This window comes from Anthonomus grandis, chromosome 9, assembly GCF_022605725.1.
Source record: "Anthonomus grandis grandis chromosome 9, icAntGran1.3, whole genome shotgun sequence".
NCBI classification, from domain to species: Eukaryota; Metazoa; Arthropoda; class Insecta; order Coleoptera; family Curculionidae; genus Anthonomus; species Anthonomus grandis.
In genome coordinates this window covers 21,587,396-21,612,714 of record NC_065554.1, presented here as the reverse complement: position 1 = coordinate 21,612,714, position 25,319 = coordinate 21,587,396, and the positions used below count along the sequence as shown (strand labels likewise).

The 25,319-nt window shown below is 34.3% G+C and overlaps 4 protein-coding genes across 6 annotated transcripts in view; 2 read left to right on the top strand and 2 right to left on the bottom strand.

Annotated features, from left to right (window-relative positions):
- Nucleotides 1-5,389, top strand: part of LOC126740200 (sodium-coupled monocarboxylate transporter 1-like) — a 29,931-nt gene extending 24,542 nt beyond the window's left edge. For both annotated transcript variants that reach the window (XM_050446135.1, XM_050446134.1), the window contains exons 4-11: nucleotides 24-141; nucleotides 663-730; nucleotides 3,796-3,950; nucleotides 3,998-4,138; nucleotides 4,191-4,409; nucleotides 4,459-4,729; nucleotides 4,781-5,069; nucleotides 5,130-5,389. In XM_050446135.1, the coding sequence (XP_050302092.1) occupies nucleotides 24-141; nucleotides 663-730; nucleotides 3,796-3,950; nucleotides 3,998-4,138; nucleotides 4,191-4,409; nucleotides 4,459-4,729; nucleotides 4,781-5,069; nucleotides 5,130-5,260 (1,392 nt within the window). In that variant the 3' untranslated portion in view covers nucleotides 5,261-5,389. The remainder of the gene's footprint in view (nucleotides 1-23; nucleotides 142-662; nucleotides 731-3,795; nucleotides 3,951-3,997; nucleotides 4,139-4,190; nucleotides 4,410-4,458; nucleotides 4,730-4,780; nucleotides 5,070-5,129) is intronic.
- Nucleotides 634-1,352, bottom strand: LOC126740204 (uncharacterized). The gene is made up of 2 exons (XM_050446139.1): nucleotides 966-1,352; nucleotides 634-915 (listed from the first exon to the last, which is right to left on the bottom strand). The coding sequence occupies exons 1-2, from the start codon at nucleotides 1,191-1,193 to the stop codon at nucleotides 742-744; spliced, it is 402 nt and encodes a 133-aa protein (XP_050302096.1). The 5' UTR covers nucleotides 1,194-1,352; the 3' UTR covers nucleotides 634-741.
- Nucleotides 5,390-10,028: 4,639 nt separating the features above from the next.
- LOC126740202 (45 kDa calcium-binding protein) lies at nucleotides 10,029-23,773 on the top strand. Of its 2 annotated transcripts, XM_050446138.1 has the most exons (5): nucleotides 10,029-10,314; nucleotides 19,323-19,627; nucleotides 19,680-19,936; nucleotides 20,234-20,440; nucleotides 23,442-23,773. In XM_050446138.1, the coding sequence occupies exons 2-5, from the start codon at nucleotides 19,404-19,406 to the stop codon at nucleotides 23,729-23,731; spliced, it is 978 nt and encodes a 325-aa protein (XP_050302095.1). In that variant the 5' UTR covers nucleotides 10,029-10,314; nucleotides 19,323-19,403; the 3' UTR covers nucleotides 23,732-23,773. The 2 variants fall into 2 exon arrangements, with proteins under 2 accessions (XP_050302095.1, XP_050302094.1); XM_050446137.1 differs by lacking the exon at nucleotides 10,029-10,314 and having other exon boundaries at nucleotides 19,014-19,627.
- Nucleotides 10,547-17,954, bottom strand: LOC126740201 (putative sodium-dependent multivitamin transporter). Its single transcript, XM_050446136.1, has 9 exons — nucleotides 17,712-17,954; nucleotides 17,436-17,657; nucleotides 16,687-16,843; nucleotides 16,455-16,635; nucleotides 15,958-16,228; nucleotides 15,476-15,622; nucleotides 15,103-15,327; nucleotides 10,887-11,050; nucleotides 10,547-10,836 (listed from the first exon to the last, which is right to left on the bottom strand). The coding sequence occupies exons 1-9, from the start codon at nucleotides 17,832-17,834 to the stop codon at nucleotides 10,596-10,598; spliced, it is 1,731 nt and encodes a 576-aa protein (XP_050302093.1). The 5' UTR covers nucleotides 17,835-17,954; the 3' UTR covers nucleotides 10,547-10,595.
- Nucleotides 23,774-25,319: the final 1,546 nt, after the last annotated feature.

Here is a 25,319-nt window from a genome sequence, read left to right as displayed (position 1 = left end):
TTAAATAGTTTTTTATTTTCTAGTACTTAAACCTGAGGTTTAACAACACTGTGAGACTATTGGGTACCACGTTGTTCTTAACGAAGATGCTACTATATATACCAATTGTAATTTATGTGCCAGCACTCGCGTTTAGTCAAGGTAAGACCCGGATATTAATGTAAATATATAGGGTGTTAGAAATTCGTGTGAGAAGTTTAAATTAATTGACTATTTTGAAATGATAGATTTATTAACTAACTTTGAGTGGCCATTATCAAGTTTCCATTAAATGAGACCATGTACCTTAGAAACCTTATAAGAAACTGTAACTTAATAACGTTAAATTTTCCTTAAAAAAGCGCTAAAAGCATTTCACATAGGACCTTCTGTGTCTTACACATTAATATTAACATCAGTCCGTCTTTGTCTAAAAAAACCATCTTAAATCATTTTAATTTTTTTAATACACTTAATAACCGAAAAAGTCTTGTAAATGTCCCGGGTATTCCATAACCCTACATGTAACATATGCGTTTGTGGAAAGTGGTACGTAGTTCCACAGTACATCTTACGGAGATCACATACCTTTCGCCACAAATTTAAAACACCCTGTATGACATAACTTTATTTCAAAAAATTAATAATAAATAAATAAGTGACATAATAATTATTCCTTCCAGTAACCGGAATAAACTTGCACTTAGTGACCCCAGTGGTGTGCGTCGTATGCATCTTCTACACCACCCTGGTAAGTGTCTTTTAGCCTCTATTCAAGAAATTATCCAGTAGTTCACCAAGTAGACCTCTAAAGTCGGACGAAGACAATAAAATTGCAGGCATCAAAGCCATTAGCACCACCAGGAGAGTTAACGTGGGGCTGTCATATAACAGCACCGGAGATATTATCATTAGTAGAGGAAACATGACAGACACCTTAAAGCGAAAAATTTATATTATTGCATTAATATCACGGCGGGTATTACCATTAGGGCAATCATTAACATAATCAACAGTAACTCGTCCTCTTCAGTGAAAGAGTAATAAAAGATCTGCGAGGCTGGTGTTTCAATTTCTTGCTGAGCGCAATTAAGTAAATTTCTATCAGGATCATTTGGAAACTCATACTGCACTTCCAGAGGATCATCTGTAAGGGTTTCCTCAGAAATGAGATGGCTACTTTCTTCTACATCTACTTCTCTTAAAGTTTCCATGTTTTTTTATTTTTTTTTTAATATTTTTCTTATTAACCAGAAATTTTGACAATCATTATGACAGAGAGTTTTATAGGGTGATTGGCAAGCAATCAATAACAAGATCAACAGGATCTCATTATTTTCATTTTAATGAGTAATAAAATATCTGAAATCTTAATTTCTTGTTGATCACAATTAAACAAATTTCAATCAAGGTTTTTTGGAAACTCGTACTTCACTTCCAAGGAAACCACGTCAAGAACAAAATGTCTGTTTTCTTCCCGATCTATATCTTTTATTAATGTGATCAACAGTGTTTATCCTGAGGAGGCAGTGACTATTTGAAGATCTGCGAGGATGGTGCTGATCATTAGGAAACTGATACTTTACTTACTTCCAAACGATTCTCAGGTACAAGATGATCATTTTCTTCCAGAATCAGATAGCAATTCTTAACATGATTACCATGTTCTCCTCCTTTCCATTGACAGAGCGACAAAAGATCTGTAAGGCTGGTCCTTCCATTTCACAATTAGGCAATTTTCTATTGGAATCACTTGGAAAGTCGTTAGTTCCAAACGATTGTCATTAATAGTTTCCTCAGGAACAAGATGACGATTTTATTCCAACAATTTTCTTATAAAGTAAATATGATGACAATCATCATGACAGAGACTTTTATGCGGCAAGCAATCATTAACATGATTAACAGGGTGTCATTATTTTCATTATAAAGAGTAATAAAAGATGCCATCTCAATTTCTTGTTTCTCTCACATTTAAACACATTCCATTCAGGATCATTTGGAAACTCATACTTCACTTCTAAGGAATCCATGTCAATGGTTTCCTTAGGAACAAAATGACTATTTTCTTCCCGATCTACGTCGTCATTGCTATAAATTATTAATCTGATCAACATTGTCTCATTTACTGAAGGAGGTAGGGAAGATCTGATGAACTGCGAGAATGGTGCTTCAATTTCTTGTTGATCACAATTCAACAAATTTTAATCGGGGCCATTTGGAAACTCGTACGTCACTTCCAAGGAAACCACGTCAAGAACAAAATGTCTGTTTTCTTCCCGATCTATATCTTTTATTGGTATCTTTTATTAATGTGATCAACAGTATTCGTCCTGAGGAGGTAGTAGTGAATATTTGAGGATCTGCAAGGATGGTGCTTATATTTCCTGATCATTTGAAAACTGATACTTTACTTTCAAACGATTCTCAGATACAAGATGATCATTTTCTTGCAGAATCAGGTAGCAATTATTAACCTGATTACCATGTTTTGTACGTTTTTTTGACTTTTATATGGCAAGCAATCATTAACATGATTAACAGGGTGTCATTATTTTCATTATAAAGAATAATAAAAGAGGCCATCTCAATTTCTTGTTTCTCTCACATTTAAACACATTCCATTCAGGATCATTTAGAAACTCATATTTCACTTCTAAGGAATCCATGTCAATGGTTTCCTCAGGAACAAAATGACTATTTTCTTCCCGATCTACGTCGTCATTGCTATAAATTATTAATCTGATCAACATTGTCTCATTCACTGAAGGAGGTAGGGAAGATCTGATGAACTGCGAGAATGGTGCTTTAATTTCTTGTTGATCACAATTCAACAAATTTCAATCAAGGTCATTTGGAAACTCGTACTTCACTTCCAAGGAAACCACGTCAAGAACAAAATGTCTGTTTTCTTCCCGATGTATATATTTTATTAATGTGATCAACAGTGTTTATCCTGAGGAGGTAGTGAATATTTGAAGATCTGCAAGGATGGTGTTTATATTTACTGATCATTTGAAAACTGATACTTTACTTCCAAACGATTCTCCGATACAAGATGATCATTTTTTTCCAGAATCAAGTAGCAATTATTAACATGATTACCATGTTCTCCTCCTTTCCATTGACAGAGCGACAAAAGATCTGTAAGGCTGGTACTTCCATTTCACAATTAGGCAATTTTCTATTGAAATCACTTGGAAAGTCGTTAGTTCCAAACGATTGTCATTAATAGTTTCCTCAGGAACAAAATGACGATTTTTTTCCAACAGTTTTCTTATAAAGCAAATATGATGACAATCATCATAACAGAAACTTTTATACGGCGAGCAATCATTAACATGATTAACAGGGTGTCATTATTTTCATTATAAAGAAAAATAAAAGATGCTATCTCAATTTCTTGTTTCTCTCACATTTAAACACATTCCATTCAGGATCATTTGGAAACTCATACTTCACTTCTAAGGAATCCATGTCAATGGTTTCCTCAGGAACAAAATGACTATTTTCTTCCCGATCTACGTCGTCATTGCTATAAATTATTAATCTGATCAACATTGTCTCATTCACTGAAGGAGGTAGGGAAGATCTGATGAACTGCGAGAATGGTGCTTCAATTTCTTGTTGGTAACAATTAAGCAAATTTAAATTAGGATCTGTGTGAAATGGAAGGATGGTCCTTCCATTTCACACTCAAGCAAATTTCTATCGGAATCATTTGGAAACTGATTCTCATTCAGACGATTTTGTTCTAATAATGTTTCTTATACCTACCAAGCATTTTGACAATGATCATGACAGTGAATTTTATAGGGAGGACTAAAAGCGGTCGTGTGGACCGACACGATCCAAACCCTGATAATGTTCACTGCCCTCGTGATCACTGTGGTGATCGGTACGATAAAAGTGGGTGGAATAAGTGAGGTGTGGCAAAGGAACATTGATGGCGAAAGAATCGAGTTCTTTAAGTACGTTAACTAATTATTAAATACCACTTTTTAATAGTATATTTCAGTATGGATATAAATCCAACGGTTCGCCACTCGTTCTGGACCGTAACTATTGGTAACTTATTTTACTGGTTGGCTTCCTGTTCCATTAACCAGGCAATGGTTCAAAGATGCTTGGCCATGCCCACACTACGATCAGCCAGAATGTAAGAATACGCTTTAAAACCACATGAAACCAATAATCCAAATTCATTTTAGAACAATATGGATTCTAGTGGTGGGACTTTGGATTTTAGTATCGATGTGTTGTTACATGGGTCTTGTAATCTACGCCTACTATCACAAATGCGATCCGGTCACAAGAGGTTGGATTCATAAGTCCGATCAGTTGCTCCCATATTTCATTATGGACACTGTGGGAAACATTCCTGGTCTGCCTGGAATGTTCGTCAGTGGGGTGTTCAGCGCAGCCCTAAGGTGAAAACTCACTTTATTACTATAAAAATTATTGTGGCCCCTTTTTCAGCTCCATGTCCACAGGTTTAAACTCAATGACGGGGGTAATTTTTGAAGATCTTATAAAACCTCATCTCAGAGAACCATTGACCGAATCCCAGGCCAGTCTATTAATGAAAATCATCGTGGTGATCATTGGGTTTGTCTGTGTCGCTTTAGTGTTTGTAGTAGAAAAATTGGGAACCCTTATTCAAGCTGCCGGGAGTATCGGAGCCATCACGGCGGGACCTTTGCTCGGGGTCTTTTGTTTGGGGATGTTTTTTCCTGGAGCCACACCTGAAGTATTCACCTCCTCAAATTTTCAATTTTTATTTCATAGAGATTTATTTCAGGGTGCTTTAACAGGAGGTCTACTTAGTGGGGCTTTAATCACTTGGATTTCGGTGGGGTCTCAGGCTCAAATAGCTCAGGGCGTAATAAGGTTTCCTCAGAAGCCAATTTCGGTAGAAGGATGCAGTGCTGATTGGGTGGCGGAGTATCTAAGGATCACTTTATCGGCCGATCCACATCAGAAACCACCTGAGCCGGCCTTTGCCCTTTACAGGCTCTCGTATATGTATTATACTCCTGTTGGTACTATTGTTGCTATTGTTGTTGGGCTGATTATAAGCTATTTTACTGGTTCGTATATTAAGGCGAATTTTGATTGCTACATTAATAGAGATGCATTTTGTTCTTTAGGAAACAAGGATAAAAAGATTAGTCCCAAAGTGTTCTCTCCAATAATACGACCTCTTTTAGTAACTGAAGAAGTGAGTAAAAACGATGTGGTACATCTTAAGATATTGAACGACAAGTCGATCATAAGATGATGGTCGGTTTGTGAAAGTTGAGATCTCGTTGATGCCTTAAGGAAGAGATTAGAGAGCTATTTGATTGTTGAAACCTTATTGTTTTATTGTTTGTTGCTAAATGGGTACAAATAAAGATTTTATTAAATATTTTGATATTTTTCTGCTGAATGAAGTTAGGATGCCAGCAGGTAAGTAAGTTTCATAATCTTAACAACCTTAAATATAATTTATAAAATGAAACATTGGCAAAACAGGAAGCAGCAAATCACTTAACTTATACCCAATACATTTGAACACAAAGGTTTCCTACATCTATCAAGAAATTGAAGATTTCCCTTAATTTTATTTTGATTTTTTTTTTTATTTATTTACTCTGTCAGACACTAAAGAATGAATAATTATAACTACTTGGTAATTACATGCAAAGTTAAAATAATAATATTTTATAACAAGGATGACAGGATTGGTGAGAAAACTACAGGTAAACTAACTAAATACTTAAAAAAAACGTAATAATATTTTTAGTAAGAATAGGACATATTTAAAAAACAATAATCTCATAAAGCAATATGAATTTAAAATAAGGTTTTAATTAAGAAAATCAACGGTTGTTTTGTAAAGGTTATCGGGTTACTGGACCTGACTAAGTTCCTCATTAGTTATAACAACCATACAGTAACCTACTAGGAGTACAAATTGACAAGAACCTTAAGTGCAAGCTGTGGCTCTCAGTAAAAGGCTTAGATGCCTAATTAATTCATAAATTTCATTTCTAAATACTAAACAACTTATGATCTACAAAACATTGATTGAATCAATATAGTATTCTTGTTTGGGGTGCATCAGAGGATGATGCTCTTCACGCACTAGTTGTAATGCAAAATTACATATTGAGGATCATATTTAGGAAGGGTAGATTTTTTCCACTGAATGTTCATCTTGTGACAACTCAATTTGATCTTCATGCTACTTTTATGTTTTTAAAAATCCTCAGCGTAATTTAAAATGGAGGATTGGTATTTTTATTAGCATAAGATAATTAGGAAGAGCATATATTGTAAGCCTTGAAGAAGTATTATTAAGCATTATAAATATGACTCTATTATGCTCAACTGTATTTCTATGTACAATTTTTCATAAACATTGATACCGTATACCCCTGAAAAATTGATAAAGTACTTAGCCAGTGCACCTTTCCCTTGAAAATTTGACTAAGCATGTACACAATGTGCCTAAACCCCTTAAAACATTGACTAATCACGTAACCAGTGTGCTTTAACCCTGAAAACTTAACCAGAGGAATGGGTTTTAGTGGGTATGCAATTACATTATAAATTTTTATTATTTTCTTTGTAGGTTTTATGCTAAATAAATATACATTATTATTATTGTATTTTATCAAGAAAGTAGGAAAAAAGATACCAAACTTTTGACAAAGACTGAATCATCCAGAAGCTGTTCCTCATCTGTGGCTTTTCCTTGATCTTCTTCATCCATAACCCTGGACAAAGGACCCAAAACAGGTACCGGCTTTCCGGGTCAGAAAGCACCTGGAATCTGCAGTAAGCACGAAAAAACACTCAAATATTGACTTTAAATCAATAAATGATTAACTAGAAAATCCCTAAGGAGAGGAAAATTTGTTGTTTGTAAAATGGTTTTAATTCATTTCATTTTTCGGGTACGTTTGTATTTTTTTCAGAAATTTTTTTTTTCGAATTCGAACTACTATACTAGCGGATTGTTCTCATCAAGTAGATCACGAAAATACCGGGATATAACAGGATTCGATCAGAAATAAGGGAATGAGAGCACTTTGAAAATTCGGAAATTGTCACTTTTTGACCTCGTTTTTGAGGCCAAAAATGGGCAGCAAAAATGCCATATCTCGGCTATCGTAAAAGCTACGAGCTTGCGGATAGTCTCGTTGGATTCAGAACGACGAAACTAAGACAAAACCGTTAGAATTTTCCCGATAGCTTCCATAAAAGCCGAGATATCGGCCTTCAAAGTTTGGGTTTTTTCATTTTTTGGGTATACCCCACCGTTTGGATTTTTTCCAGAAATTTTTTTTTCGAATTCGAACTAACTATATCAGCGGATTGTTCTCATTAAGTAGATCACGAAAATACCGGGTTATAACAGGATTCGATCAGAAATAAGGGAATGAGAGCACTTTGAAAATTCGGAAATTGTCACTTTTTGACCTCGTTTTTGAGGCCAAAAATGGGCAGCAAAAATGCCATATCTCGGCTATCGTAAAAGCTACGAGCTTGCGGATAGTCTCGTTGGATTCAGAACGACGAAACTAAGACAAAACCGTTAAAATTTTTCCGATAGCTCCCATAGAAGCCGAGATATCGGTCTCCAAAGTTTGGGTTTTTTCATTTTTCGCCTATACCCCCCTGTTTGGATTTTTTCCAGAAAATATTTTTTTTTTCGAATTCGAACTAACTATACCAGCGGATTGTTCTAATCAAGTAGATCACGAAAATACCGGGTTATAACAGGATTCGATCAGAAATAAGGGAATGAGAGCCCTTTGAAAATTCGGAAATTGTCACTTTTGACCTCGTTTTTGAGGCCAAAAATGGGCATCAAAAATGCCATATCTCGGCTATCGTAAAAGCTACGAGCTTGCGGATAGACTCGTTGGATTCAGAACGATGAAACTAAGACGAAACCGTTAGAATTTTTCCGATAGCTCCCATAGAAGCCGAGATATCGGCCTTCAAAGTTTGGGTTTTTTCATTTTTCGGGTATACCCCCCCCCCCGTTTGGATTTTTTCCAGAAATTTTTTTTTTCGAATTCGAACTATACTAGCGGATTGTTTTCATCAAGTAGATCACGAAAATACCGGGTTATAACAGGATTCGATCAGAAATAAGGGAATGAGAGCACTTTGAAAATTCGTAAATTGTCACTTTTTGACCTCGTTTTTGAGGCCAAAAATGGGCATCAAAAATGCCATATCTCGGCTATCGTAAAAGCTACGACCTTGCGGATAGTCTCGTTGGATTCAGAACGACGAAACTAAGACAAAACCGTTAGAATTTTCCCGATAGCTCCCATAGAAGCCGAGATATCGGCCTTCAAAGTTTGGGTTTTTTCATTTTTCAAGTATACCCCCCCGTTTGGATTTTTCTCAGAAATTTTTTTTTTTCGAATTCGAACTAACTATATCAGCGGATTGTTCTCATCAAGTAGATCACGAAAATACCGGGATATAACAGGATTCGATCAGAAATAAGGGAATGAGAGCACTTTGAAAATTCGGAAATTATCACTTTTTGACCTCGTTTTTGAGGCCAAAAATGGGCATCAAAAATGCCATATCTCGGCTATCGTAAAAGCTACGACCTTGCGGATAGTCTCGTTGGATTCAGAAGGACGAAACTTGCAGCAAAATTCTTTGCATCAGAACTATACAGGAAACCAATAACCTTGTTAATGAAATTCTTTTGCATTGATGTCAACAGAGAAGGGGTGAACTGTATGTAGTAGCTCCAAAGCTGTTGGTCTATAAATACCAATAACCATTGCTAAAGAAGGAATTCAAAAAAGACTCATAGATTTAGAATAAGTTAAAGAATTAAGTTCATGTAAAATAATAAGTTCAAATAGATACAGGAAGGAGTCATTTATAAAACTAATACTCTATTTCAACTACAATTTGTAGAATTAATTATTTTCTAAAGACTAAGAGAAAAAAAAATAAATAAGTTGATCTTTTGAGATACATAAGACTATTAAGTTACTTGAGCATTGTTAAGTTACATTACCCTCAAGGAATCCAGATTTAGACTTATTAATGCAATATAAAGTCTTAAGATGATAGAGTTTTTTAAATTCTGGTGGTTTCTGATAACAAAACCCAATACTTTAAATGCATTATTAGTAATCTTAGTAAAATGCATATTGAACTGAATAGTTTCAATTAAATATGTTTTGTGTTTCATGCACTATTTTCCTTAAATTTTAATAGTAAAAAAAAACACAGAAATCCTACAAAAACATTCACTTTTTTAATATACCCTTATTTCTTAAATACCTGACTATAAAAGGTACAGCCCCTAAAGTAATAGTAATCCTTACCGGTGCAAACACCTTGTGAATAGCATAAGCAACAGCAAAAGTCCCCACATTAGAAACCAATTCTGGTTTACTTGAAGCCCAATGTTCTAAATTAACATAACTTAGCAATTGTGGCACATCAAGGCCACTGGAAACTAACAAATAACAGCACCCCAAAGAAGTAAGTGAAATGGTGATGTGGAAGACTAGTACTGTCGCCCCATATTCTTTAACAGCCTTTTTAAGCTTTTCCTTTAGTGGAATTTGTTCCGTTACTGTCTGGTTAGGTCTGTCCATGTTACTTGAAAAACTTTGGTGGGTTTGTAGGAAAGTCTGGGTCACCGCTGGAGAGTTTCTTACGGCAAAGTTTGTTACCAGTGTAGGGCTTTTAATTCCTAAAAAGAAGGTGAAACATATAGATTTAATCGTGTTGTAAAAGTGTTTTTACTTACCCAGTCGAGTTGCCGCAAAAACTGGTCTCGAAAACATATTGGGTACAAAAACCCACGGATTAAAATTAAATGTTTATAATATAAATTATAGCTCTCAAAATTGCATGTTATTGCACTTTGATCTTTGTACACTCGGCTTGATAAATAACTGCTAATTTGTTAGGAATTTAAATAATACACATTATCCTCTAGTAAAACACAATCAATCAGCTGTTTTTTGTTTTGACATCCTTTGACAAATGACGGATGTCATTATGTCTTAAGCTATAAAACAACATTCCGTGAACAGTGATTATAGTGGCGACACTAATGAATCCATTTATCGGCTATCGAACCTATGGATTTATTTAAATTAAACCAGTTCTCTTTTTAATTGGTTTAGCAATTAGCAAATTTTGAGTTTAAGAATTCACCAAATCTGATAAACCTTCATAAAACTATTTTATCTTTCAGAAGTCTATATTCTGTGAACAGCTAGGATAGCGACGCCTGAGGCCCAAAACGCCGAATTCCCATGACTCCATTTATAGGCGAATTATTTCAAGGTATTTTTTTCAGTTAGTCTAACGTCTAATTTAGTTATAATTTAAAATCAATGAATATGCTAAATTTTCAATCAGTACGAGGTCTGATTAAAACCTTATTATTAAATTTATTATCCATCAATATTCTATGAACAGTTAGGATATAATAGAGGGGATTCCCAGGTTTAAAATTTTGAATTAACTCCGCCCATGAATGCATTTATAGGCGAACCTAAACACTAAGACAAACAAATTATCTTAATAAAACCAGAACTTTTATTAACTTATAATTAATATTAATTCTACTGTTTTACCTGAGCAGTAGGCTCATTTATTTTTAAATTAGTTTTATTTATATTAATTTTCTCGACTTTCTTCGCAATCATAGGAATAAATAGCCTGCTATCATAATTTTCCTGATTAATCGTCTTACCGCAGGCCAACCTAATTACCCAACTTATCAAAAATCCTGCAAGGAACGTCGTTAAGAGTCCAGCCACTCCATTATACAAATAAGAAACCCGGTAGACCCATAAATATTGACTAAAAAAATATTATTTTAATAAAAAAAGTGTTAGTATTTGCATAGTTACCTAGAGTCAGTGGCATTAACATCCATATTAAAAAAAGATTCTTCAGCAAGGGTGGTTAAATTACAACCTGCTATACTTGTAGGCAGGACAGGCGCAGGAGGTTTAGGACCGAAGGCCATCCAGGACGCCAGGGCACAACCTAAAGTTACGCCACTGACTGCCCCCTAAAACCACGTAATATACAGGATGTGTACAAAAAGTTTATATAAACCTAGGCTTCGTTTACAAGATACTGAAGCAAAGAAATATCATAAAAATCAGTTACAACTTTACAGCGTATTATTTACGGTAGAAAGGGGCTAAATTTGAACTTAATTAGCACAAACTAAGTTAAAACTATAGTCCAGTGGGATGAGTGGGGTTCTAGGGTTTTGACGTTAAAACGATGTGCATCATTGACTTTTTCAATCATCATTGATGCCTTTCGACAGTAAGCTTTCAAAAATGCAACCCCTTAGATCTGTTGAATATTTTTGTATCTTCCTTGGATTTTGAGAAAAAAAGGCATCTTGTTGCATATCCATGGACGATAAAAGGTAAGAATAAAATTTAAAATTCCAATTATTCTGTTACGATTTTTTATGTTTTCCAATGCAATGAATGCCTAGAGGACATAATTATACTAAATTCCTGCACATAATTCCAAAAGCCTAAAAAACATGGATAAATATTTCATTACATTTCTGGAAATTATGAGAAATGGCGTCAAATATAACTAAGCAAAATGACAAATTATTTATAATACCTGAAAAATATAAGAAATTACGTGAATTAAGCCAAAATAACTCCCTGGAACTTGGAACACATGAAAAGTTACATCAATTGTCTACAGTAAAATATATAACAAAAAATATTTATGCCTCTAAAATATTGAATTTCTGGAAGTAACTCCAAATTCTAGAAGACGAAAAATTTTTTAAATTCCTTAAAAATATAAAAAATGGCCTTATCTGGCCCATATATGGATTTAAAAAATAGCTGAAATACTTGAAAGGTTATTATCAACCCCTCGAAAAGTACATTAAATTCCGGAAAAACATATCAATAAAACGAATTAAAGACTAAAACAGAAAAAATTATTTTGAAGACCTGAATGCAACATAAATAAATTGTATGGAACCTGGAAGACATAAAATATTAAGCAAATTTAAACATTACTTCAAACATCTCAAGGATATAAAAAATTAATTCTATTTCGTGGAAAACATAAAAAATTAGGTCTAATACCTAAAAATCATATCTAAAACCTGAAAAATTATTTAATTAATTCCTGGGAGACATATACCAAATGACTCCAAAAACAAGAAAAAATATGGAAAACTGTTTCAGGATATTAATCCTTTCACAATAAAAAAAAAATACTTGAAATAAACTGAAATATGTGAAAAATTATTTCCAAATTTTCCAAGACCTATTTAAATGTATAATATAATATAATGTATACAATAATTAAATTTCAAATATCTGAAAAAATTCATAACATGTGTAAAATCCAGGACGTCAGAGAGACAACAAACTAAATAACTCCAAATGCCTGGAATACAACGAAACATTATTTTGAATCCCTAGAAAACATAAAAAATTACATTAAATTCCTGAAATAATGACCTGCAAATGACTCAAACAACAAAAAGGCGGAAACAGACTATCATCACATCACGTGAGCTCATGGCAGGCGCGAAATATCTGCAGTCAATTTTTGCATGTTTAATAATAGCGTTGATTGAATATTTGGGCCAACCAAATATTCAATCAACAATAATAGGTTAAAGACAAACTATTGTCACCTCACGCAGGTCACGACAAGTTATACGTGATAGCACGGAATCATATCTGCAAATTTACATTTTCGGCACGCATGAGGTCACGTATTTAAAGGTTTGTGGGAGTGTTTTTCGGATAAAGTGTAAAATATGGAAGAAATATTAATTGAAACAGTGAAACCACATGATTGTTTATATAATCACTCATCGCGCGAATATAGGGATCAGCGAGTACGACAGGAATCCTGGGAAGAAATAGGCGGACAATTAAAAATAACAGGTAATCTCAGATTTTCATTTATTTATTTTAGTCAGGAATAAGTAGTTGTAATAGGTACTTAATTAATCATTTTCGTTGTAAATTCTTCCTCTACGAACCATACCAATTTGCCAAGGCACAGAACCAGTAGATGAATTGAAATATACTTTAAAAGCCTCTCGAGTTCTGAATGCAGCATTAGCGTGATTTCCCCGTATTCCTTGAATATTCAGGAGGGCTGCTTTTGGAGAACGTAAAGTAGCAAGGTCGGGCTTCATTGATTCTGTACTCAACATATTATGCAGACAGCATGCGGCTAGTACAACTTTATCCACGAAGTCTGGTTGTATTTCGAAGTGTCTACGAAACACTCTCCAACGAGAGACCAAAATTCCGAAGGCGTTTTCTACAATGCGCCTAGCCCGTGATAACCTATAATTGTATATCTCATTAGGTTCATTTTCCCCCAAATAAAATCTGCTAAACGGACGAAGCAAATAAGTTTTAAGTGGAAATGCTTCATCGCCAAGTAACATGGGACTGTGGTAATGCCAGGAATCGGCGACTTGCAACCAAAAGTGGTCAGGCTGCTAAGAATATTACCTCCTGGAAGTTTGAACAACAAATGGCATTTCTTTTGCCTTACCTTGAAGGGCGAAGGTAAAATTCAAATTTCTTATAATAATAATAATAATACCTTAAGTAAGTAAATATGATTCTTTATTATCATACTGACGGCAACTATTCTTCTTTCAAGGACGTGCGGCAATCTGGAGAACGATGTTAATGATGCGGATGGTAACCTGGCGCAAAATGATCCCACAATTGACAACGATGATGGAGAATCAGATGTCGAACAATATCAAGAACAAGTCTCGGAACAAATACATATGAATGAAAATACGGACGCGTTACAAAAACTTAAACAAAAAAGACAACAACATAAACAGGTTAGCAAAAAAAATGCTGCGGCAGAAGTAGTTCAAATTATGCAGGAGAATAGCAATCTTAGAAAAAGAAAATACGAAGATAGAGAAAAAAGGGTAGAAGCCAAGAAAGAACAAAATAAATATTCTTTGGAAAATATGGACGAGATCTATTTATTTTTTTTGAGTATGGCAAAAATTACAAAAAAAATATCAACTTTTTCATCAGAAAATTATCTGGAACACGATGATGGGCATTTATCAAACTCAAGAAACACAGACTGCTTGGAAACAGGACAAGAGCGACAAGCGACGCTTTTAGAAATGACCTCATTTGAGACAAACTATACTATGCTTCAATAAATAACTGTTTCGAAATGATGAAACTGCATTTATTTACTTGAACTCACCTTAAACACACCGCTAATCTCTCTTCAGTACTTATCGCCCTTGGGAATTGGGTATTTTGCTTTTTGATATCTTCTTTAACAAGTCCGTGCAAAAAATCAAATTTTTCTTTGGTAACCCGAAAATACATATGATATCGATCTGCGTGCTTATTCAGCTTTTTAACTAATCTGTGATATTCTCCTAATTCTTCCCTCTGTTTATTTATTTCGTGCACCCACTTCCTTTTTATCCCATCATCAACTATTAAAAATGCAGCCACGTTTTCTAAGTCTTCTTCAAAATCTGAGGAACTGGTTGAGGTCTCACTTTCCATTTTGCAAGACACACAAAAAATATAAACAGCGAATTGTATGGTTACAAGTGATATGACATGTTAAATAGTGTGATTATAGCATGTGAGGTTTCGTCTAATGTGACAACACGTGAACTCACGTGACGTGATGATAGTCTGTTTCCGCCTTAAAGACATACACTTATATAAAAAAATTACGTCATCAAAAAAAGCGACATCTCTGGAGATACGCGAAAGGTTATCGAATCTTTCAAAACAATGGTCTCGCTAATAGAATAAGGAGTTCCCGCCGCTAGGCAACCAAGTTCAAGTTCGAATATTGGTGCGAATTTTAAATCGAAATAAATCGTAGCAAATAAATACAATGGAAATAAATATTTCTAGTAGTGTGAATTTATGTAATTAAACAGTTGATTATTTTTATGCATTGAGTGTTTTAATGCATATCTAAATGAAAAGTAAAAACGCTGCCGTAGTAAAATTCATCAAAAAATAGAATATATACACTTTAATTCAGACACACGCGTTATATACGACCAAAATTTCAACTCATATACATACTTACACCTTCGTTGGCCGTTAAAGAAAACATCCCCAAGGAAAAAAGGCCCAACAACGGACCCCCGATTATCCCGAATATCGTAAGGGCGGCCTGCAACACTCCCCCCAAATTTTCGGCCAAGAATGTCACTCCAACACACACAAGTCCATACAACAAAGCAACAAGTTTAGCCTGGAACGAGGCGGATTTACTGGAAATTTCATGGCCAGTTATGCAACGATACAAGGGCTAAAAGGAAAAGTTTAATTCAAACGCGGATATAAATTGTTTCGTTCTCTTTTTGCTAAAAGGAGTTATTCCTATATAGAAAAAGGGAATATAAAGTAAAAGACTGCGAAACAATTTGTATGAAGCACCCTGTATAAAGCTTTAGTACCTTGTAGTAGTCTTCCATTGTTACCGCTGCCAAACTATTTAGGGCTGATGATACTGTAGACAGGGCAGCACTAAAAATCCCTGCTACAAATAGTCCGGATAGTCCAGGGATTTTGCCCATGGTGTCAATCACAAAATAAGGCATTAACTAAAAAACAATATTCCTAATAGTACAATATATTCCATGAACATTCACCTAATGTCACGAAATATCTGTGAACATTATAGGAATATGACGGAAATCAATTATCTCTATAAACATTATATTGGCATAATATAATTTTGCCATCAATCAGACAGTGACTTAAGAGGAATTGTAACTATTGCAAGATATACAAGTTCTACAAATATTTCAATGTTTTCAATTTTGAGGGAATACAGCCTGGAATGATTTGACTCTTGAATGTTCAGAGATACACACCAGGAACATTCCTTCAATGTTCAAAACATTATGCGTGGTTCTATTTGATATACATTTTTTACCTGATCACTAGTGCTGATATACCCAGACTTAACTGGATCACAGTCGAAATACTTGGAATAAATACACAGTCCAGCAAACGAAGTGCTGAGACTCAAAGCGGTTAAAATGGGCCAGTTGAGCCACAGAGCCTTCTGTGCTCCTTTTAAATCTTTTATGGTTAAATATCTCTGTACTTGCACCTGGTTGACCCCATAGAGAGAGAGAAACGTGATTCCTCCGCCGATGATTAAGGTGAACCACGAATGACGGACAGTTGGGTCAATATCGAAGCTAAAAATTCGATACATTTTACACTAATTACATAATTTAATACCTTAGAAGTTATCGGTTTGATGGTCTCATTCATTAGGTCACAAACCAACTGTGGTTCAACCTTGACTGATCTCTAATTAAAAACAATCTTGCAAAATTAACCCTTGAAGGTAAAAACTCAACTATTAGGCACCATGACGAAAATGTAATTCAATGGCCAAATTAAGTAAATATACGTAATTACTTTAACAAGTCGGTTCTTCCGCCCTGTTCCGCAATTCGCCATATTTCTGCGAAACTTTTCTCCGATAGAGCCCCAAAAATAACACTATAAACTGACACGAACATAAGAGCCGACTGAAAGATATCGGTGATTAACACGGCCTTCATTCCTCCAATAGTTGAGTAAAAAGTGCAAACCAATCCTAAAAGCATAAATTATAAGATAATCCTGGAAAATGTTGGTTTAAATTTACCCATCGAAAGAACAGCAGCAACTCTGCTAATTCCAGTAAGGGCCTCCATTGCTAAAGCAGGTGCATAAACCACAATTCCCATGTATAAAGTCATTTGGAAAGTGTAGGCTAGTGAAGCGGTTATTCGAGCGGTTTTGCCGAATCGTAGCTCTAGATACTGTAAAAAAATATATGTTATAGCTGGAATTCAAATGTTTGCTGAGCAATTTAATATATCTTATTCCTAACAGGATTTAGGCCTACAATGCCTGCAAATTCAAGAATATAGAAATCTATAGTAAGTATAAGACAACAAGATTCGAGTCCTGGACAGACGAAATGCTTACCAAATTATTACAAAATTGCAAAGCATATGTTTAAAAGTTAATGGCATAATTAGTGCAGGATTGTGTTGTTACTGGCAACCTTCTTGATCCATGAAAAATTATCGACCAATAAGTATTATCTGTAATCTATTAAAATGCGTGGAAAAAATACTGATTTAGAAACTGACTCAGTTTTTCATCAGCAATAATGTGATTCCTCCTTCCCAACACGAGTTTCTATCAAGAAGTCACTACCAACTTACTAGAGTACGTGAAGAGATAAATGATAACACAAAATCATGATATATGGAGATGATCTGTTATATGGATTCAGTCCTTTGTGTTCTTGAACTCTTATCTCATACCTGAATAATGAACATAAATGTGTTCAAAACATAAAATATTCCATATAAAATATAATATTGAAAAACATCATTTACTTACCTCATAGGCGCTAGTCAATTGAAGCCGAAAAAAAATCGGCAAATATACATATGCTGCTACAGGCGTAAAAATCCCATAAGAAATGTTTATGACAATAAACTGAAAACCAAAAGTGTAGTTTTCGCTAGAAACTCCCAAAAGGGTGACTGCAGACATAAAGGACGCCATTAGAGAGACTGCCACTGGAATTATCGACATATTTTTGTCTGCCAAGAGATATTCCTAAAAAAAAATGGCTGTTAAGACTACACAGGACTTATAGGACTACTTTCATACCTGCATAGTTTTTTGTCGTCCTCCAGTGAATCTGTAATAGACACCAATGGAAGCTGATATAAGCATCACTAGTACCACTATCACATAGTCCCATATTCCAAAATTAATTTCGGTCGGCACCATTTTTTTTTAAATTTAAATTAAAGACAGACGATGAAATTTAGATTAAATTATACCAGTCATTTTTCTCATTACATTTAAGATCATTTTACGACTGAAACTTGTGTTCAACTACAGTGTATTTGATAACCATATAAATCATATTTGTTCTCCTATTATACACTTAAAATGTATGGTAAAAGGATTAAGCTGTAAAGTGACAATAATCTTAACAGCTTTTCATCAGATTTATTTTATGAATGGAAAATACTGAGATTTTAATGCCAAATTTTAAAAAATATATAACAGAAAATTGTTCATTGTCACTGTTGCCAAGTTTACCGTTTATCTGATAAAAAATTAATTTTTTTTACATTTTTAGATACCATTTAAAAATGTGCGTAAATATTCAAAAAAATATAAATTTAGCAACATCATGCCAAATATAAATTTTGGATAAAAGATATAGACGTATACAAAAAAAATTATAAAAATTTGTATTTTTAGCACAAAAATCTAAATTTTCGGAAAATAAATCCCAAAAACAAACTTTTGTCCAAAAAATCTAGAATTTCAAATTTTCCAGTTTTTTGGTGATTTCAGTAGAAGTAAAAACACACATGTGTGTGATGTGTACTAAACTTCTGTACACTGATGAGAAAAAAAAAATATAAATAGAAATATAAAAAAAATAAAATTACAGAAATTTAATGAAGAGTAAAAAAAAACATAAATATTAAATAGTCTTAAAAAAATGAATATTTGCAAGAAAATAGAGGTCAAGGCGTTTGATATAGAAGAAGCAAAATCAAGTCAATTATTTAGATTTTAATTTTATATAGTGTTCATTAAAATATTACAGTTTTTAGAATATTTATAAGAACTAAGAAATATTCGTGGATTGCTCCACCTATTCCCAGAATATTCCTAAAATAAGCCGTTTAATAATTATTATGTTAAAAATATTCTATATAGCATAAGATGTAAAAAAAACAAACGTATAAGTAAAAAAATATAAAATATTAGAAAAATTGTATATATCGTAACTACGATTTAAAAAAAGGCACTTGGAAAATAGATTTTAAATGCATGGAGAACTTGAAAAATAGGTAAAATGCCTGCAATAAGTTTAAAACTAAATCAGATCTTCTAAATGTGTGTAAACGCATGTTTTCCAAAACATATATTTTGTTCATAAGCAATATTCCATAGAAGTCTTTAAAATATTCTACACTAGGACTTAAAAAAAGATTTTAAAGGCGTCTTGCATGTCTTTGTGCTATTTGTGTTCCAACCCACTTAATTCCTGCAATGGCGCGTCCTATTTGGCGCACCTCTATCGATTTCCCAAGAGTTTCACAGCTGGAAAATGGTAAACATTAAAGTTTCCATGAAGATTTTACAAAATATTTTTTGAGGCACCATGAATACGTTAAAACAATTTAGCAACAATGGTTCGCCCTGCAGAATAAAACACTTTAAAAACTAACTAACAGAAGAAACATGCCTAAGTTAAGAATTCCAGGTGGCCTACCAAAGATATTACGTTGGTCCTATACAGTACCCATCTTATGTTATATATTGTTTCTTATCATGACTTTAATGGTGACGGTACCGTTAAAACCCACCATCAGTAACAAACCGGAAGCCAGTTTTTTCAATCTCCCCAAACTGGAAGACTCTTTTGAGGTACGTATGAAGAACAGTAATTTTAATATGGATAAAAAGCTGCCTCAGAAACTAATGGATGAAAAGGGAGAATATTTGGTTAATAGCGAAAATGACCAGATACAGATTTTAACTAGGGTGTTTAAACAGTAAGTACGTCTTTGATTTTTCCAAGATTGTTTTTAAGGGTGAACATTTTAGGGCTGACAAAGACAATAACAACAAACTGGATTTGAACGAGTTGTCCCTATGGATCCGTTCCAAAATAGTCGAACACATTTCCGAGGCCGTAGGCAACAATTACGATCTGTTCGTGCAAATCGATTCTGATCCCAAAAATGGAGTGGTGACCTGGAAGGAGTATCATTCATATTTTTTGAAAAAGCGCGGGTTCGGTGCTAAATATGTGAATTCACATGACGAGCGACGTCATAAAGGATTAAAACGTTCCCTTAAAGGTATTTAATCTGATTAAATGCATATAATTAATTTGGAGTGACCGTATTATCTTAAAGCCAGTTTTTTCTTTGTACGGGGATGGAAGAGGGTTAAAAATTCACATCATTATGCACATTTCAGGACACTAGAGGAGTCTAGAATTCACAAGATTATATTTTTTTCTTAACTTTCAATGTGTACTTAATAATAAAGGCAGTTTACTGCACCTTAACTATAAAACACAACAGACATATAATACAACGGAAATGTGCTACTAAATTAGTTGAATAATGACCATTCTATGGTGGTTTATATAGAGCAAATAATGAAGGATAAAGCGCTATGGTCAGAAGCAGCCAAGACCAAACCAGACGCGTTGACCGTTGATGAATTTTTGGCATTCACCCATCCAGAATCCAGCGTTTCTAACCAGTTGGCTCTAGTCGACGAACTGTTCGATAAATTCGATAGGGATGGCGATGAAGTGTTGACTGAAAACGAGTTTGCCGTGTTACACACCGAAGGTAAAACCCCATATTTTATTAATCATTAGTCCTACCTCCAGGTAATTTCTAATCTTTCCCTAATTAGAGTAGTGTCTTTACTATGAATTGTACAGGGCATGTCATTGAAGCTCATGGTACTCAATACTCAATATATGCATGTCAATATACTATAGCTTGCATACGTCAAAACGAGTTACAGATAAGTATACGAAATACGAGGCATTTAAATTATAAAAAAATTAAGAGGTAATTTGTTAAAAAATAAATAAATTCTTAAAGTTAGGCACTATTAAGGCCAAAGTAGGATTTGTATTAGCTATGATATTAAACAGTTAGTGCTAGATTAAAGGTTATGATTAAATGGTTGCGTTAATAAAGGATTATTGAAATATATAAAACTTACTATGGCACTTACTATACTATATATTAAAATTCTAGTTAAGATACTCGTCTAAAAATAAAATGCAATAATTAAATAACGTTTCACGCTTTGCTTAAACATTTTAGTTGGTAAAACTTTAGCCACATCTGGCAATGCATTAAAGAATTCTTAACATCTCCTTAGACGAAGGTATTAATGTAATATGTAGTTTATACCTACCTATATAGTAAATTAGTAATGATTTGGCATCAAATTGTTTTTTTTTGTACAAGATTTGTAGTCATGGTTATCCCTGTGAACTCAGAAACTGGCCGTTATTCTGTTCAACATACAGAATATACTCCAACATATACAAACAAGGCAGTCGACAGACCCAGATAAATATATAAATATTGTAGCGTTTCTACCGTTCATCTAGGTGTGAATTAAAACACTCGATGCATAAAAATAGTCAACTGATTTATTACATACGTAGTCACTAAACACGATGACTTAAATACTACTAGAAACATTTATTTACACTGTATTTAGTTCAATTCAAAAGTCGCGCCAATATTTTCACTTGAACTGTCACCTAGCGGTAAGAGCTCCTTACATATTAGCTAGACCACGTGTCTCCATAGATGTCGCTTGGTGTGCCTGCAGCTTGTATATTATTGTAATCATTCTGTACTCTAAACCGATTATTACCTCAATGCCCTTCTTTCTACACCAAAAATTCCGTATACCTCTGCTGCCTATTCTCAAGCTATAATTGCATAATATGAAAGGTGTAAATGGAAAAAAGTAAAATATGCTTTTCTAAGTATCGGTAGAAATACAAGTACAAAGGTTTCTAAGCACATTAATTCCTCTTGGTGAGTTTCCTCGCAAGAACATTAATATGTTTATCCCAGTGCAGCCTTGGGTCGACAGTAATCCCCAAAAAGCTAACCTCTGATGTATTTTCTACATTTGATAAATCTCGCAAAGAATATGTTACCCGATGTGTTTTGTCTGCATTTGGAGGCCGTCTGAGCAAAATCAAGCTTTAGTCCTCTTCTCTGCCTTCATGGAACATTCAATGATGAATTTTGCAAGAATTTGACTTTTAGGAAAGTTAGGTTTCAAGACTTTGATCCTTGTGGTACTCCTAAGTTTAATGCTGTTCGGACTAAAGTTATAATGCTTCATTTTTGGAAGAAGGAGACCATGGTCGACACAGTAAAATGCCTTGTTTAGATCACACAGCAAAACTGACTAGTATTTTATTTCTATGCTTCCATTATATCCGATACAAGATGTAGGATACCGTGGACAATACTCTTTTGTTCTGTAAACTTAGTTTGGGAAAAACGGTAATTTGTTTCCAAAAACTGAAACAATTTTTAGGATCATGCTATTTTAGATATTATAGGCAAAAGCTATATTGGCCAGTAATGTTCAGGCAATCAGGTGTCATCTTACCATAAGTCTTACTCATAAGTTACCTCGGAAAATTAAAAAAAAATGAGGATTCACAGCTCTCCCTAAGATATTTCAATGAATCAGTATGTGAGATTGATTTACCACTAAACTATTGGTTTCACTATGTTCTGAGCTATACTCGAGAAAAAAATATTAAATTCAAAGGTATCTCAAATACATTTGGTGTAATTGAGATATCTTTAATATTTATACTGGCTTTCCACTTTTCCCTCTGCCCCTGTTTATTATGTGCCACACTCCAGGTGGATTCTGAGAGGAACATATGAAGTTGTCAGTTGATCCTATTTTGGTTGTTAAATTACTGCAAATTTATATTGATGTGACTATTTCAGAAAGTGCAACCCAAACAGCACCCAATACCCGTGGAATATGCCATCTATATCTCATTTGACAAAATATATTGCACTCCATATGGCTAGAATATCCCACAAATATGCCAAATATCGTATATACAAAAGCAATATTCTATGAATGTTATTCCATACAGCAGATAAAAAAGAGTTGCTGGCATATGTTTTAGGGTGACCTTGGAATTATTTAATATACCTAGCGAAATATAAGAAATTCTTGGCAGATCTGAATATGCCAATTAGATATCTTGGGCATATGCATTCAATGTGCTGGTATTGTCTGGGAAGTGATCCCGCATTAAATGGCAGTAATGGCATTTAATGTATGGTTAACCAGTAAATGGCAAAAGACTGATCAGAACGCACAGTATAGGACTTTTCTGGAAAGGTCTAAATGCAATAATTTCCAGCATTAAGGGGGAAGCAATCAATTGAAACATTGTGGTCCACAAGAGGGTAGACAAAAAATCTCTCTCGTAAACTCATTGCTATTCTACTTATTATAAGCAATGCCTGTAAGTAATTTAGCAGTTTATGTGTTAAGTTCGTTTCGCTATCTTCTATATTTATATCCTTGTTTTCCTCTCTATAACAGCTTTTCTTGCAACATTGTTTGGAAAAGATATAAAATTGTATATGTGCCAGAGAGACAAAGAATACGAAACTATGAATAATGGAGCTATTCATAAAATCTCAACCGTCTTTGACACAAACAGTAGGCATTTGCTTAATGCCTTACATTAAAGATTCAGGATTATTACGACAATTCCACTTAATACCGTATACTATCAGTTTGTATTCTATGCTTAGTACTCCACAGGAGCCGGCGATGAAACACTGATCGTCCGCCAAGAAGAAGAACAACGCAGACTCGAATTTCGCACCTCGATAGACCTGAACGGTGATGGAAGTGCTGACAGGAGGGAGTTGCTCCACTACGTGGCCCCACAGAGTCCACGGCATGCTGAACACGAAGCGGAAGCTCTTCTCTCATTGGCCGATATCGATCGCGATAACGCGCTGACGCTGGACGAGATCCTAGCACGGCCCGACTTGTTTATCAAGTCAAAAATGGTGGATACAGCACGCAGTTTTCACGATGAGTTTTGATATGTTACAGATATTTTTTCAATGAATAAATGATTTTAAAGAGTTGAGTTGAATTCTTCACAGTTTTTGGATGTAGTGACTTTTCACGAAACACCACTAAAATCATAAGTATACGCAATAACAGTAGAGGTAAGAAGCATCCTGAGAACTTGTCGCTCGTGATTTAGGTAAAGTAAAAGATATTGGTAAAAAATCCTAAAACAACTTGCAGGAACTTTCGGTGCGTTCCTCTATAATTTTTAATATATCTTGGAAGCTCAGTAAGGTTGAAACCCATTAAGGTGATACCCAATGTATTTCAACTCTCTGCCGCGTTAACATTACAATTAGGTACCAAAACATCCCACATTTTAGAACTGGATCTAATGCAAAAAATAATCATTATTCCTTCTATGTTCGCATATATTCTATTGATTGCGTTTAATTGTATAGTTAGTTCAATACTTTTGTACCATCATATGGATTAAACTAATATAAGTTGTGCTTATTTAATTTAAATGCTACCTGATATCTGCATTGAAGACTTGACAAGTTTTATGCTGTTGGGACTAAAGTTGTAATTCTTGAGTTTTTGAAGAAGGCTTTCATGATTGGCACAGTCAAAGGTCTTGCTTAAATTACACGGTAAAACTAAGTCGTTTTTCATTTCTAGGCTTCTATTATATCCGATACAAGATGTAAAATGCCCTGGGCAGTATTCCTATATGCTCTCTAAACCCAAACTGGGGTACTGGGAAAAAATGCAATTTATTTCAAGTTAGTCAAAAATTTTTAGGGCCACGCACACTTTCTCCAAGATATTCCAGTACATGAATATTTGAATTTGGTATACCTTGCAATATGTTCTGAGCTACACTCGAGAACAAACGTAGTAACAAATTCCTACAACAGCTTGCAGGAATTTGCGCGGCTTTTAGAATTTCTAATAGATGTTAATGTGATTATAATGTGACCAAAAAGGACAGCTTTGATTCCTCACTAATTGATCTTCCACGCATTGATGACAGTTTGGACAGTCTGATGGCTGGATCGAATATCTTTTCCACGCTAAACCTGAACAATGGATACTGACAATCTGAGTTGGCCCCTGAAGATCGAGAAAAGACGGCTTTCACGGTTTCATTTGGACCCCAGAGCTCTGTATTGGGACCATTCTATATCAATATTTTTCTAAACGTAGAAACACCTAGAAAGTTCACTATTTTATCGGCCGAGACTCCCATTTTGTGGAATTATTCATTAAAAGAACATCTGCACTAATATAATAAGACACAAGAAGATATTATGATTGATAATAAACATCAAGACTAATATAGTGCAGACTTCCGAAGTGTATCTTCTTAAATTTTAAAGCTCTAGATGAGCAGAAGTCTCATGGGTTTTTGGGAATTTCAGTTGGTAGCAATGTAAGGTTTTCTTCCCATATTGCTGACAGCCAAAAACATTGCACGGGATTTTTATGTAGTGAGAGTATGGCTCATGAGTTTGGTGAAGGATTCTCTAAGGATGTTTACTTTTCTTTGGTTGAATCCCATCTGAGATATTTCATTTATTTTTAAAGTTCTTGTGGAGACACACTCTTTCAGAC